Source organism: Prenolepis imparis, unplaced genomic scaffold (genome assembly GCF_030444845.1).
Source record: "Prenolepis imparis isolate NDT839.2.m4 unplaced genomic scaffold, iyPreImpa1.0 SCAF_9, whole genome shotgun sequence".
Lineage (NCBI taxonomy): Eukaryota > Metazoa > Arthropoda > Insecta > Hymenoptera > Formicidae > Prenolepis > Prenolepis imparis.
The window spans coordinates 385,655-400,858 of NW_028141167.1; the positions used below are offsets into that span (position 1 = coordinate 385,655).

A 15,204-nucleotide genomic window follows, 5' to 3' on the forward strand; every position below is an offset into this window, starting at 1 on the left:
TTCCGAAAAGAAGTTGCCGTTTATAATATATACGATTGTATACGTCAAAGATTATGTCGGCTGCAGCAGCGGCCGATAAGATGATAGTGCATATTAAAACGAAATTAAATAAAAGTAATTTTTGGCTAAGAATAACGGGGTGCTTCGTGACGAGTGCGGGGAGGTCCCTTGACATCCGGTGTGTCGGCATACAAATAAAATATGTATACATACAAATTAAGATGCACGGGATATCGAATTCTGAGGTGATATCAATGAGAATGTCGCCGGCACGTGAAACGCGCGTCCTGCTGAGAAAGAGTCGTGACAGTTTTGCGCTGCCGTCCGAATATGGCACTTTATTGTTATGTTAAAAACGGAGGTGAGACAGACGTTTCTCTCTGGACCACGGAGAATATATTAAATAAAATTATAATACATATTTCGTTAATGATATATTATTAGTAAGAGAGATTAAAATATTATTTAATTATTAAATTTCTTTCCCAAACATTAATTTTCACAGTAATGAGCATAAAACACTAGTAATATTCTTTCGCAACTCGATTCAACATATTAATTTAATAATTAATCCATATAATTAATTTAATATTAATGGTATTGTAAATTTCGGAAATTTCTACATTTACGTTACATTTGTATTTAATATAACATAACTAAAAAAAATTTTCTTCCAAAATTTAATGTATCTCGTAGTTCAGAGAAAATATTCTTTTCTGTTAAAGCAAGACCGGCGGCTTCACGTGCATGATATTATAACTCAACAATAAAATGGAACTGAGAAAGAAAAAAAAAACAACGATTACTACTACATACGAACACTACATTGTTAGTGGCATTGGTAGTTACCTTTCCTCTCGAGTCAACGGGATTAGAAAAAAATGCGAAATTGTCGCCGTCGTCTTGTAGACGAAATGCGGAAAACGTGAAATTTCCGCTTCTTCTTCTCTTTTCGAACACACATTATTGTCACACTTTCCACCGATCGCGATTGCAAATTCATTTGGCAAAAATGCTATCTTTCTTTCTCTTACACTTTTACTCGTTCTTATATCATTATTCACCACGATATATTACGCATGATTAATTTTACCGAAATGCACAATACTTTTTTCGCAGCATTCTCCCATTTTTACAACGATAGGTTCCATCGCTTATGGAACTCGGAAAATCGCCAAATATATACAGAATGTCTCCAAAGAAACTAATAGAAAATTTTACAAAAATAATTAATGCTTTGATTAATTGCATCTACGAATCTTGAAAATTAACATGCGAATGTAAATTTAAATATTCAAAGTATTTCCACAAAGAGATGCCAAATATTGAGAAAGTAGATTCTCACAATCCTAATTATAATGATACTATTCTTTCGAGACACTGTATATATTCTGTGTATATTCGGTATGTGATCAGTGCGCGAGACATTTAAAAACTCTGATTTACAATCTATTGAACACCGTTCTTTTTATTATTGATAGTCATAGTCGAACAATCAGTGCATATAAAATATACTAAGTCTACCCAGCGTCAGAAAAGACTCGTCAGCTCTAGAAAAATTTTCTATAAAATTTTCACCCTCTCTCTTTTTCATCTCCTTTTATTTTTCTCTTATTAAATTTTCGCCCTCTTGGAGAGCGACTCTCTCCCTTATATTTGGCACTGAGAATGCGATCATCGATCCGTCCCTTCGAGATGAAGGGAGAGGGATACGCGCGCGATAACAATTTATTTATTTTTCCCTTCTTTTTCATTCACCTCTCGCGTTCTACAATCCTTATATCTTTCTTTCTTTTTTTTCAACATTGTTCTTATTTTATGTCGCTTAAAAAAGGCACCAAACCGGAGACTGCTTGCGCGTTAAAACATTGGATCCCGCATGAAAAGCACATGTTAATTCAACGCACGTTTTTTTTTTTTTTTTTTTTTTTTTACGCATTTAATTACATTTACAAAAATTTCGGAGGTCGAGCGATTTTTTTGTTTACGCATCTATCGATCTTTGCGATCGTTCCTCCTTTCTTACTTATTTCTTTTTTTTTTTTATTTTTTTTTATTTTTGCCCTCGTTTTCTGACGCATCGTCTCGAAACTGCAACGACGTTATATATAATAGGTATTATCAACTAGCGCTAAAATATATTCGATATAACTTTTGTTTATATATATATATAATATATAATAATGATAATCGTAATAATAAAATAATAATAATCGCAATATTTGCTTATATATTTCTCTCTCTCATTCTCTCTCTTTTTCTTTCACTCTTTCTTACTCTCTGTATACGTGTACATATCCGTAGATAATTTAATTGCGATAATAAACTACTCTTTTTTTCATATTATATATATATGTATGTATATATATAATATGTATATATATATATGGATGTGTATGTATATATATTTTTAATTTAATATATATATATATATATATATATATTAAAATCTATTCAATAGTACAGTCTGCTTTTTAAGCCTCGTAAATTAAACTTCCCCTTTTTCTCTCTCTCTCTCTCTCTTTCTCTATCTATCTTTCTCTTTCGCGATGGTCGACTTTTCTTTGCAAGAGTCGCGCGAGCAACCTACAAGAATAATCAATATATATATTGACTGGTATAGTCCCTTTCGTAAAAGGAAATGTTAAACGATGAGAAAAATCTCGACACGACACTTTTGCAAGAGTCACACGCGCATAAATATATATTTTTTATATATATAATATATATTCTCTCATAATTTTTTTCACGATTTCCTCACTTAAAGGTCTTTCTGCCCTTCGTATTCTGTCTCTCAAGAAAATTCTTTTAACATGTTAAACATACATGTTCGAAATTCACCAACGAGACCATCGCACCCGCGATGAGAGCGTGAGAAAGTTATGGTCGTAGGAAAGCGCAACACACTTAATCGCAGTTTTGCACTTCCCTCGAGATGCAGGTAAGAGGCAGTTGCACAGACGCACGAAAGTATACATTTCCCGATTTCTATAACTCGACGATATAATAAAAATTTTCTTTATACGCACGATACAACTTTATAATGTAAAATATACATAAAAATTTAATAAAATTTAGAGCAATAAAATTTGAAGACACAACGATACTATAAAATTTCGCAATATATACAATTTAACAAATATTAACAAAATCTAGAGTGCATATCAGAATCCACAATTTCTTCATACATTGTATATATATATATATATATATATATATATATATATATATATATATATACATATATATATTACTATTATTACAAATAAAATTTACGAAACATCTATATATAAATTTCGAGGATCGAAAAATGAAATTTTGATTGCGAAACACGAGCGAGTGTGTAACATAAGTTGCAGATATAGCGGCCGGCCTCGTGAAAACATTTGATCCCTCGCAATACACGACATCTCTCCCTTTACTACTGAACACTTCTTAAAATTTGAACACTAATTTTGTACGAATATACGGGGACTTGGCGCTATATATCTTTTATTTTTTGTACCCTTAATCCTCTCGCAAAAGCCCCCCTCCACCCTTCTCTCTACGATTGGCAACCTTTGAAAGCGCTTTTTAACAACCTTAACTCTAAAAGTTCAACAACATCGAGAAGGCAACGAACGTGAGCGAATTTCTCTCCTCCCTTTAAACAGCATAAATTTGAACAACGGGTCTCAAGATCAGTCGCCGCAAATATTCACCGCACTTTAACAGCGATTTACCCTGATCACGAGCCTTTAGATGCCGGCAAGGAATCCAGATCGAATTCGAGGCTGGCCGATCTGCTCACGTACTATCGTCGCGCGTGTCGCAAAGTGCTCTCTCTGTAACTGCCCTGCCACAAAAGGATGTGATAATGTGAACAACCGTCACAGGATACTCGTTGACCTGTGTCGTGATCGTGAAATTTTACGGCGATAGAAAATGGAAAAATTAAAAGTTGTGTGATGATACTGAATGAAAAGATCTCTCACAGAATCCTAACGAAAACTATTAAGACTAATTAAGCTATTTTAGAAATTAAAAACTGATTTCAATTTTATATGTACAATTTTATATATAGATTTCTAAAATTTTCTCCAACATTTGTTAGAAGCATTCTGTAGATTCGAAAAGTGTCAGGCTAAATTTCATTTCTAGAAATGGTAAATAATATTTTAACTGATATATAAACTATACTATATATATCGTGTGTGTGTGTATGTATACACTCGCACACATATGCACATAATCCTTTGGTGTATGCAGATTTTTTAAATAGCATGGAAGAAAAAGAAATAACAAAATGTGAGAACGACAAATCGTGCCGAAGAAGTAATAAATCCCAATTCTCACACCCTTTTTCGTTGCTTCTCACGCAGACATCGACTAGGGTGAAACAAAGCTATTATTGTACAGACTGATAACTTTCAAAAAACCGCACACCGACGAGAATTCTGCAGGTCTCGCGTGAAACAACCATGACGATAAACAACATAGATGCGATCCTTATAAAATCGCCTCGTTTAAATTCGAGAAAAAATTGCAACGTCCCAGATAAATCTTTTCGAAAAATTATCAATCAAAACGACCTGCATTTTCTCTCTCAGTGATCTTTACCCTTGAAACGACAATCCTTCTCGCCTTCCATCCTTTAATTAATTGAGTTAGTCTTAGCCTCTCAGTGATTATCAAATGTGAGTGTATTTAATTATTATATTTATATTTGCTTGCCTCTCTCTCTCTCGATTTTCTAAAAATCGATATAAGCTGTCTAGCCGCTGCCTCTTTGCATTTTTCTTGTTTTTTTTCCTTTTTTCGTGAAAATCACCCCTGTAAATACCTTCTGTCGTGTCATCGCACACACACGTTGGACAATGAGTTTATGATTATACAACCCATTGTAGAACCGGGCCGTGACCACCCGCTTTCACTTTCGCACGATTTTTCTCTAGGGTCCTTAGGGAAATCTATCCTACCATCCTTAGACGTTCTTTGGTCCATCAAAGTTTTGAATTATATTGCGGATAATAATTGACCTGACGGCACGCGAGATTCCCCTACCTCAAAAATATTTGGTGCCTTATTAATCCTTTATTAAGAATTTTCGATTGTGAAACAGCATGATTAAATTGTAGCAAGTCAGACTAGTAAATGTTCATTAATTAAAAAGGCACTGAAAACAAATATTAATATATTATTACATACTATATATATATTTTTTTTTTTTATAAAAAAGTATGAGCGACGATGTCTCTTCGAACATCGCTATATTGCTTTTGTTTTTTTTTCTTCGCTTTTTTAAATTTGTTGCATTTCAATGTAATCCTCCTCTTTAGTTTATTTTAAGGCATTTTTGTATTTATTTTTAAATACTGCAATTGTTTTCTTTTTGTTTTGTAATATTCATACATGTGAATGTAATAATTGCTTATCTCGGTTGTAATTTTTAACGCGATAATTTTGAATATTGTATAATTATTAAAATATCGCGCACTAATTTAATTTGTAATTTGTTTTGGTTAAACATGTACTTCTTCGTGCATGTTAAACATGTTGACTTTATATTTTCCATGTAGGCCGTTGTCAAACAGTTTCGATTGAAGAGAACCGGAATGAAGATTTATTCTTTGAAACGTTCTTTATAATATAACTAAAGATCAAAACTGTATTTTTATGATATTTTAAATAAATATTTTTTTCACATCTGTGCTACAAACTTGTACTTTGGAGCTTACTCAACCTTAATTAAAATTTTTAATAACAAATCATTTCACATTTATATTATATGTAAATATTTCATTAATGATATTTTAGAATATCATGATTAAAAAGTATATTATATATTACAGTTTGTAAATATAAATCACTGTGCCTTTTTAATTCATAAACTATAATTTCTCATCACAATTAATTAATTAATGAATATCTTGGCCGCTAAGTACTAGTCTAATCGACAATATCGACAATAGATTTTTATCAAATTTGATACGAGTAATGGAAATTAAATTGAAAGAGATCAGTGTTTCTTTTTTCTCATTGGGGCACCACATATTTTAGGCTTTCGAAACTCGCGAGAGATTTCTCTACAGGACACACCTTTGTCCTTTCTCTTGGGATAAATAATCTACAAGGGTCGGTAAGAAGCTCTTTGGTCCATCGCAGTTTCGAATATATTGCGGATAATTGACCTGAGTGCGTGAAAAACATCCACGGCACGGTTCACCACCCAATCCCGGTTTAATGTGACGAACTACAACCATTTTTCCTTCCCACTAAGATATCCCTTTCCCTATCACCCTCTTACGTCTATTGCGCTACCTTTGCTGCCTCTGTCTAACTATTTAGTATTATATAGAACTCTCTATTTGCCTAAAATGTATGCTCGAATCGCGGCGCGATTTTATTGAGCTCCATGAATGAAACGCAGAGCGAGTGCTCTCGATAATTTTGAGCACCTGCTCTTCGAAATAGATGCACGAAAAAGAAACATCTCTTCGATGTCGAAAAAAATGTTCTCCAACATCGTGTGAATGTTCTCTCATTTGAAGCCAGTATTCCAATCTTCAAGAAATGCTCAAACTTTAATCGAATATCGCTCCATCTAACACGAATTTTTTTATATGTATATATATATGTAATTTTAGAAAATGCTCCTACTTGGATCTTTGCCGTCACAGGGTGTCCCTTTGATGAAAAAGAAGCGAAAGCACTTATTCCGGGGAGATCACGGAGCCCACTATCACTCACGCAACAACGATCCGACTCTTACGACTGTAACTTTTGTTATCCTTGCAACGCTAGAAAAACCTCTTGAATAACGAACGAACAACACTGGTCGATCGCGCGGGACGGGACCCCACGCCGCGCGTTTAAAGTAACAACGAAGATCTCTGTTACTTGTAATAACTGATTAATAGTAGCGGTAATAATAATAATAATAATAATAATAATAATTATAGTTATTATGTAGCCTCTAGTCGTCTAATTAGTCTATGCCCAACTAGTGAAAAATTTGTATATAAATCGTCTCGCCCTTTTCTCCACGGAGGGAGGGCATTCGACGGAGTGTAAGGTGCAAAATATAGTAAGCTACGATCTTGTATTTTAGTGCTCTCTCTCGCGACTAAAAGCCTCTACCACCATTACCGTATCACTGCGTGGCCTGTTTTGGCTGATCAAGTCACTCGCGGCTCGAATAAGAATCTCCACATTTTTACACATATTAACAGTATTTTTCTTAATTACATATATTACTGCTTCTTTGAAAATTCTCATCTGAGAATTGTCAAGATGATAAAATCGTACAGAGTAAAATAATAGATAAATAAAACTACGTATAGATTTTTTTTACCCTTTTGTTAAGAGTTTATAGTTAGAGATCTAAAATATAAGTATGTAAAAATTATATTATTCAACGTTGACTATTCAAAGTTCGGGCAGATTTATGACTTGATGACTTGGCGAATTTTAGAGACAAGGATAAAATTAATAGAGAAAGATATAGCAAAAGTGACTAACTTGAAAAGCTGCATTATTGCACTCGCAATAAGATTTATAAAAACTATTAAAATGAAAACGTTCAGTAAACAAATCTGGTAACTTTGATTGAAAATTCAAAAATAATAAGCCATATGTATATATATAACAAATAAATAAAATATATAACACTTTATAGATATTATAATTATCTTTACATTAAAATAAATCCATTATAAAAGCATCATAAAAACAATTTGTAATATAATAAACATTTGAGAAATTCTACAGTTACAAAATCGAATTAAAATTGTAATTTGAATAGAATCTTCGCGTATGTTATTTATTGTTTTCTCTTTTCTTTTCATTTTTATCTCTTCTATTTTTCTCCAATTACATTGTTATATGATGATTTGTCAAGCTACCTAAAAATTTATGAGCAATGTACAACCTTTGTTACGTCATCACTCGATTCACCAAGTTTTTTCCGCGAATGTTTGTCCGGGAGTAGAATCAGCCAAACAGGTCGAACAGTCCGACATGGCGGCGGCGTTGTTAAGTTATTACTAAGGTGCCTTCAGTCTATCCAATGTCAGTACTATCTTGTATTTGGTGTCGTTAAAACCGTCCCTCTCTGCAATCTTTCACAAGATTGCGACGCTTCCCGTACCTTCCATTTCTCTCCCCCACTTTATTCATCACCACTCCCCCTAAAAAATGTTTTCGCAACATTCTCTTCGCGACTTCAAACGGCTCAACAACAACATGGCGAACGGTCATCGATACATATATTATATATTGCATTTACTCAGTCTACGTAGTTCCCTTATTACTTACACTGCGTGTGCGCGCGCGTGTTTCACTCCGATTCGTTTTCTTTTTCAAATCTTTCACGAATTCAATTCGATCGAGTTTTTCTCAATAAATAAAGTTTCACAACAAATATATTTAACGATCTATTATATGTAATTGTTGTTCTCAAAATTCTCAATTTCCATACGCAAGTTTCTTTATCGCTATATATGATGATAGCATGTAATCGTCCCATTTATCTTCTTCGAGAGATAATTTCAAGGTACATTAAAGTACTTTGAGATCTATCGATGAAGACCAAGTGTTTAAAACTACTACATTTTATCAAAAGTACGCGAAGGTCCCTGTTTGCGAAAAATAGAGTTTGCGAACATCTTTTTCGATAAAACGCGCGCGCGCACTTCTCGTAAAAATGTATCACCAAGCTGCATCACAGCTGGCGTGTTTGATTTTCTCTCTCTTTCTCTCTGCAACGTAATATATAGTCAGGCGATAATAAATATACTTTTTCTATCTCTCTCTCTCTCTCTCTCTCTTTCTGTCTCTGCGTTGATTTGGATTTACACGACGTCTCCCCTTCCTTTTTTGCTTGCATTTTTGCCCCCTGCTTCTATAACTGTAGTCACATGCTGTACAACGCATTGAAACGAGCGCAGCGGTATATAAATTCATCATTTATATTTACGATAGTACAAAGCCTCTTCTGTCTCCCATTTTTACAGTCGGCTCGCCCTTTCTACTCAAAGCGAGCGCGATAATAAAGCTCATTCGTTTCGTAACTTTAATGCCCGTTGTTTGTTACGCGCACACTGTTTCGTTTCGGCTTTCATGGAATTTTCGGCGCTGCTAGAGCTACAATTGCGATTCTTCGGTAAAAGATAGACGTTACGTAACGCGACAAATTGTGCGCATTATCGGTCCTCGAAGGCACAAAGATTGAAAGGACAACTAGAACTAACACTGAAACCGGGATCAGGACCAGGAGTAGGGATGAAATTTAGGGCAGAATGCATATTGACGACCAATGAAAGTTGCTTATGAAAAGATACCGAAGATAGCAAAGACATCAATCAATTGTTCGCCAATATACCTCGTTAAGTATTCATAGAAATTGCTTCGCTCGAATTTGTTGTACTGGACTTGGTCAGACCCGCGCCTCGTACTCGCAGACGTTACGCAGCGTCAGTGCAATCCAATATAATAGCTCTGTCAACTGTTTGAACGATAACATCGTATCTGTAAAATGTTTCCAAAAAGATTTTGCAATTTGAAAATAGAAAAGCGTTTGATATCTATATATGATATCCAAGATTGATTCTTCCACGGCGTAGATATGATACCAGAATATCGAACTAGTCCATCTCATATGATATGTCATGTAACATTAAAAAATGATGAAACATATATTTTATAAAATGTTTCACCATAAACTCTAGACGATCAACGCTCAGACAGTTAATTCGTGCACCGGAAAAATTTTGTCGTAAAAACGTTGGCGCGAAAACCGAAATGAAACATGTGTACTGCTGACGATGACGTTCATAGCTAAACCTCTTGCATACCCATCTCCGCATATTCTCTCTAGCTATTCCGTTGTGGCCATCTCACAAGATCGGTTCACTTGCCTACCTATATTTGTCTATCGCTTACACATATCTATCTACTGTCTTCCTCTCTTTCCATTCGCGGGAGCGCATTGACCTTATTCGAGGCGCTTCGACCGGCGCTTTCCTCGCATTTTCCTCAAACTCTTCTACCTCCTCCTTTCTCGCTTCACTTTCCTTCACCTTTTCTTTTTGGCAAGCGCAACAGACCCCGCTTCCCTTGATATTCTCCCACGAATGTAGCCGGTTCTTATATAGTTTCTCTTTTGATATTACAATCCATAACGCCGTAAACTTTTAGAATCTTCGTATTAAAGTTTTCGCTATCATTAATCACTGGGTATATCAAAGCCTTTTGATAATATACAAGAACCTTGTTGTATGTGATAAATTGTTGAAAATCTATCGCGATGTACTTTGCGCGGAAACTGGCCGTTGCGCGAGGCTTGGAAAAGCAGTCCGAAGGAGGAGACAGAACGAGTGGACGCCCAACCAACAGCAGTGGTCTACCGCTGGCCCATGCTACTACTGCTGTTACCACCATTGCTGCTACTGAGACTCATGTGCGGCTTAAGACTATGTATGATTTTCACGTGGGCGACCATATTGTCTTTTCTGGTGAATTCTTTACAGCAGACCGGGCAGGCGTAGTACTTGACGTTAGGCTTGTGCGAGGTGACGTAGTGCCGGCAGAAGTTGCTGATGTGTGTGTACGTGCGATGACATACGGTGCAGCGATAAACGTCGCCCTCCTTCACGCAAAAGTCTCGCACCGAGCCCTCCGTGCGCTCGTTCTCAACCTTGAACGAGCCTTCAAAGTCGCTCTGACTGATTTCCGCCTCGCCGGCCATCACACTGAATATGGCACTGCTTATGCTGTCCTTTGTCTTCGTCTCCATTTCGGTATCCGAGTGTTGCTGTTGCTGATCGTCGGCCATTGACATCCCCGCGGCGGTCGACGCAGCCTTACCTTGCAGCGTCGACGTGCTGAACTCCTTGCGAAAGCATCGCTCAAAGTTGATGCGGATATGAGTTGGCGGCTCGCCGCTATCGCCACCATCCGACGTCTCCTCTAATTCTGAAATGAAGAAATCTTGATCCTTTAAATCGCCCTATATATCCGCGCCCGGTATAATATATATCGTGCAAGCATTTAAATGTGCAGTAGGAGTTCGTTTATCAGAAAACCAAATTCTTGTTAAATGTAAGCTTTCAAAAATAGCACTGATGAATAATATTCCAGATACATTTGGTGTGTTATTCGTCTTTCAATATATGTAATTAGTATTTTAGATCCTTGGTATAGCAAAAATCTTTATCATCGCGAGTCAAACCCTTGACACTTCTTAGAAAAAAAATCAAGATTATACTCTTCAAGCCACATCTCACAAATAGATAAGAATATTGTTGCACAAGTTTCCCCTGCGCAGACTCTTCCGCGGATGTTCTGATAAACGGAGTTCTATCGCACATCGTGACTATGTATCTCTGTGTATGTATATATTGTATTGACACAACGTATTTCTATATTTGTGGGGGGAAGCAAGAGGAAGGGTAGAGCCAGCAAAAAAGAGTCACCGTACTTGAATATCTCGGCCGTCTCAGTCAACTTCTGTCCCGCGTTAAAGAATAACTTTACTACGCTAAAACACGCCCTCTCCATGTCGTCCCCACCCCCGCTGCTCGTCTATTCCCCTTTTCATTTTCGCACACATTTTCTCTCTCTCTCTCTCTCTCTCTCATCCTCTCTTTCTCTCTTGCCAAGTTGCAAAACTGAGTTCTCAGCACAACATTAGCTCTTCTCTCTTTCTCCCAAAGTTCTGGCGTTCCATCTTTTCTTTCACATCACGCGTATTCTTCGCATCTTCTCCTCCTCTGCACACTCACCATACACTCCTCATACATTCACACTCCTCATTTACACATTTTACACGCGCTTACATTCCTGCAAACATACATACAAGCTTCTAAAAAATCATATATATTGTATATACGGGGTGCCATGCGAGACTGTACTTCCGTTCGATTATTGTAGATTGCGAAAAGAAAATTAAAAAATTATTTTTAATTACATGTATATACGTTGTTGTTCGAATATCGAGACGTGGACGGTTTTCGAGTCGCGTCGAGCGAACAAGGTCGGTCGATCGAAGCAGAAGTCCTGCCTCGCAATTGCTTCATCCTAAACGAGAAGCGCTCGATCAATTTTGATCGCTCGTAACTCAAAACTATCGATGTTTAGACGTTCGAACAAATGCGATCACACAAGCAAATATAAGTTTCAAATATCAGTTATAAAAGTTTCAAGAACTTAGAAAAACTTTATAAAAGTTAAAAACTCTTAATTTAGAATATAAAATTCGTTGAAGAAGCATTTTTTACTTGTGAATCTATGATATCAATTAGGAAGAACTAGACTCGTTTGGACAACCCGCATACGTATCAGGTGATCATCACATATATATGAACTGATTAATAAACATCTAGCGACACATGTGCACACTTTACCAACCCCTTCGTCCAGTGCGTCCAGTCAGTCTGCAAGTATCCATCTCTACGGGAAAACGATCCATCGAGATCGAGGACGCTCGAGAAAAAAGCAACATTTTCTCTTCCTTGCATGTTTTATTACATTACTTTATATTGTATATATATATAAAGTTGTTTCTCAAATATATGTAATTACTTCAATTATACATATATGTATGTATATATATATATATATATACGTCGTTATCCGTTTTCGGCCTCCGGCGCCACATCCTTCTATATCCGGTTTTTTTTCTTACAATCTGACACTTTTCGGAACAGTTCCGTCTTTTCGTTCGATCTATTTATTTATGACTTTGAATTCTTTTAGAAATCTTTTTTTTTAGCGGCTGGCCTCCCTAGTTCCCTCGCTTCCCCCGCGCAAAAGCTTAAATCTCTCAGAGATCGAATGATGGTGACTCAGATAATCTTAACTCACCTGCACCAAAAGTGAACAAAGCGATCACGGTCACTACCGAAACGAGATCATCTCCGACGACATCTCTCTCTTTTTCTCTCTTCGAAGCACTATCTTTCGCGCGCGCGCACGTATATGTAGTAGTACATTTTTATAGAAAGGAAAAAAAGAAACGTACGTCACACTATTTCTTTCTCTCTTCTGATTTCTTTCTTTTTTTTTTTTTTATTTGTCACTCTTAATTTTTATATATTAATCTATCCTGTTTCTATTTTTATTTCTCCTTTTACTAGTCATCTTTTTTTTTCAATGTCGTCATTATCGTCTAATAAAGCAACGAGAAGAACGCAAGAGAAGACGGAAACGATAAACCTGCCGACAATATGTCGTCTGTTATTTAAGTATATTTCATCATCATCATCATCATCATTTACGCTCTTCTCTACCTCTTTGCTGTCTGTCTTCGCGATAAAAAATGAGACTTTGCTATTCTATCTTCCTCGCAACGAACGATCGTAAAAAGAAGTTAACCAGCGTTCAAGGTGTGAAAATCAGACAACAACAAAAAAAAAGTAAGCACCGCTAAAAGCTGGCTCCACCCCCTCCTGTTACCATTGGCCAATGGCAGCGAAGCGTTTCTCATTCGTGCGGAAAAGAAAGTATGGTGAAGAGTATAAGGATGTTTTAGCGGAAAAGTGTAGATAGTCGTAGATTAGATTTGGTCAAGTTAAATTGGGATTGAGGAATAGAAGTTTTTGAGACATCGAACAGAGCGACAGGTGCGGTGCGGCAGAAAGAAGACACAGATTGATCATAGAGAGGCGAGATGAAGGTGGCCGATTTGTGCTCCGAAGAAAAAGGAGAAGGGAAAAAAAAAGAGGACAGGAATGAGGCGCTGCGCATTGGCCGAGCGTGAGAATTACGTATGGGTTATTACGTATATATGTATATTTAGATATATATCTATATTATGTACGACGAGAACAACCAGCGACAAGTGCAATGGGTATCAAAGATCGATTAATTTCAAAGAGACGTTCGGGCGTACAGAAGGGAGTTTTCTTTACGTTTTCTTTTTCTTTTTCAGGGTATCATGATATACATTCCGAACACACGAACTCTCTTTAACGAGACGACTGTTTCTCTCGCGGACTCTCTCCTCTTCTACTTCTTTCTCTATATGTGCATGTCTTCATTTATTCTTATCGTATCCTCTATTTCTCGATTTTTTTCTCTTCGCAATTTAAATATCATCCCGCGCGCGTATCAATATATGTACGTATGTATCCCCACGTGCGACTATCATTTGGCATGCTGTTTGCTTGCAGCTTAAAAAGGAAATTATTTTATTGTTGTTTTATCTCGTCAGAAAATTACTGTTTTATTTTTCTCGAAGATGCAAGCTCCTCCGAACGCAGAATTTTTTCTCGCGTCGGAATTGTTTTCTTTTTATTTGTTTTTTGTTTCGGTCTCGTGTGCGTTTTGTTTCGAAAATGATCAAGTTCGCGAAAGAATTTCAAAGCGCGAAATCACGGTTTTAGAAAATAATTGCGCGCGCGATTCATTTATTTGTCATCCTGGTCAACTCCTAAAAAAAAAGGAAGCGCGCTTGCAGAAGAGCGACAACGAGTCGCGGCAAGGCAGCTCGAGACAAGTCTGAAAAGTCAAATTCATTAGCACATAAAGGATAAAATTATCGTCCACGTCCACGACGTGCATATATATCATCAAAAGTTGGATTTGCGCTAGCTAAAAGCGTCGTCGCGAGTCTCGAAACTTGGATAATGTAAAAGTTGTTTCACCCTCGTTCGGGTTCGGGCTTTAAAAGATTCTTAGATTCTCAGACGTCGTCGATCGACCTCGACGAATCGTACGAGAGAGCCGTAAGAGTCGTTCTCACGTAGAGAGTCTACAGCGTCGTCCAAAATGCCACGCAAGGTTCGCTTGCTTGCTTGCTTGCTCCTCGGGGCTTCACAAGAGACGAATAAGCATTCGGACGTCACAAAAGCGAGTTCTTGCCCGAGTCTTTCGGGTTCGCACGCAGAAGAATGTCCGACGCGAGCATTCTCATAAAATTTAGCTTATTATAGAAAGTTAATTTTATAGTTACATTTTAATTCTTAATTTTACAATTAATAATATTTAAAAATTTTTCGATAAAGTAGCTGTTAATTATAATTAGTCTATTAGATTGAATTTTAAAAAGTAAATATGTCGAGATGATCCAACATTCTTCTACGCGCTCGCGCGTTATGGGAATCACAATTCACACCATGCTAAGACATATTTGGTAGGGTGTCGCGATTAGATGCGCGATTTTATTCTGCGCTATTATTGCGAGATTTTGCAACCGCGAAATTACGTGATCTTTTTTAAAACACG

At 36.5% G+C, this 15,204-nt stretch overlaps 1 protein-coding gene across 5 annotated transcripts in view; it reads right to left on the reverse strand.

Moving 5' to 3' along the window:
• LOC145940479 (protein tramtrack, beta isoform-like) overlaps positions 1-15,204 on the reverse strand; it is a 47,234-nt gene that overhangs the window by 14,381 nt on the left and 17,649 nt on the right. The window contains exon 5 of one of the 5 annotated variants that reach the window (XM_083045689.1): positions 1,909-10,953. The exons of the other annotated variants lie outside the window; for them this stretch is intronic. Coding sequence (XP_082901815.1) covers positions 10,382-10,953 — 572 coding nt within the window. The 3' untranslated portion in view covers positions 1,909-10,381. Of the gene's footprint in view, positions 1-1,908; positions 10,954-15,204 lie in introns of those variants that run through there. 5 annotated transcript variants of the gene reach the window in all.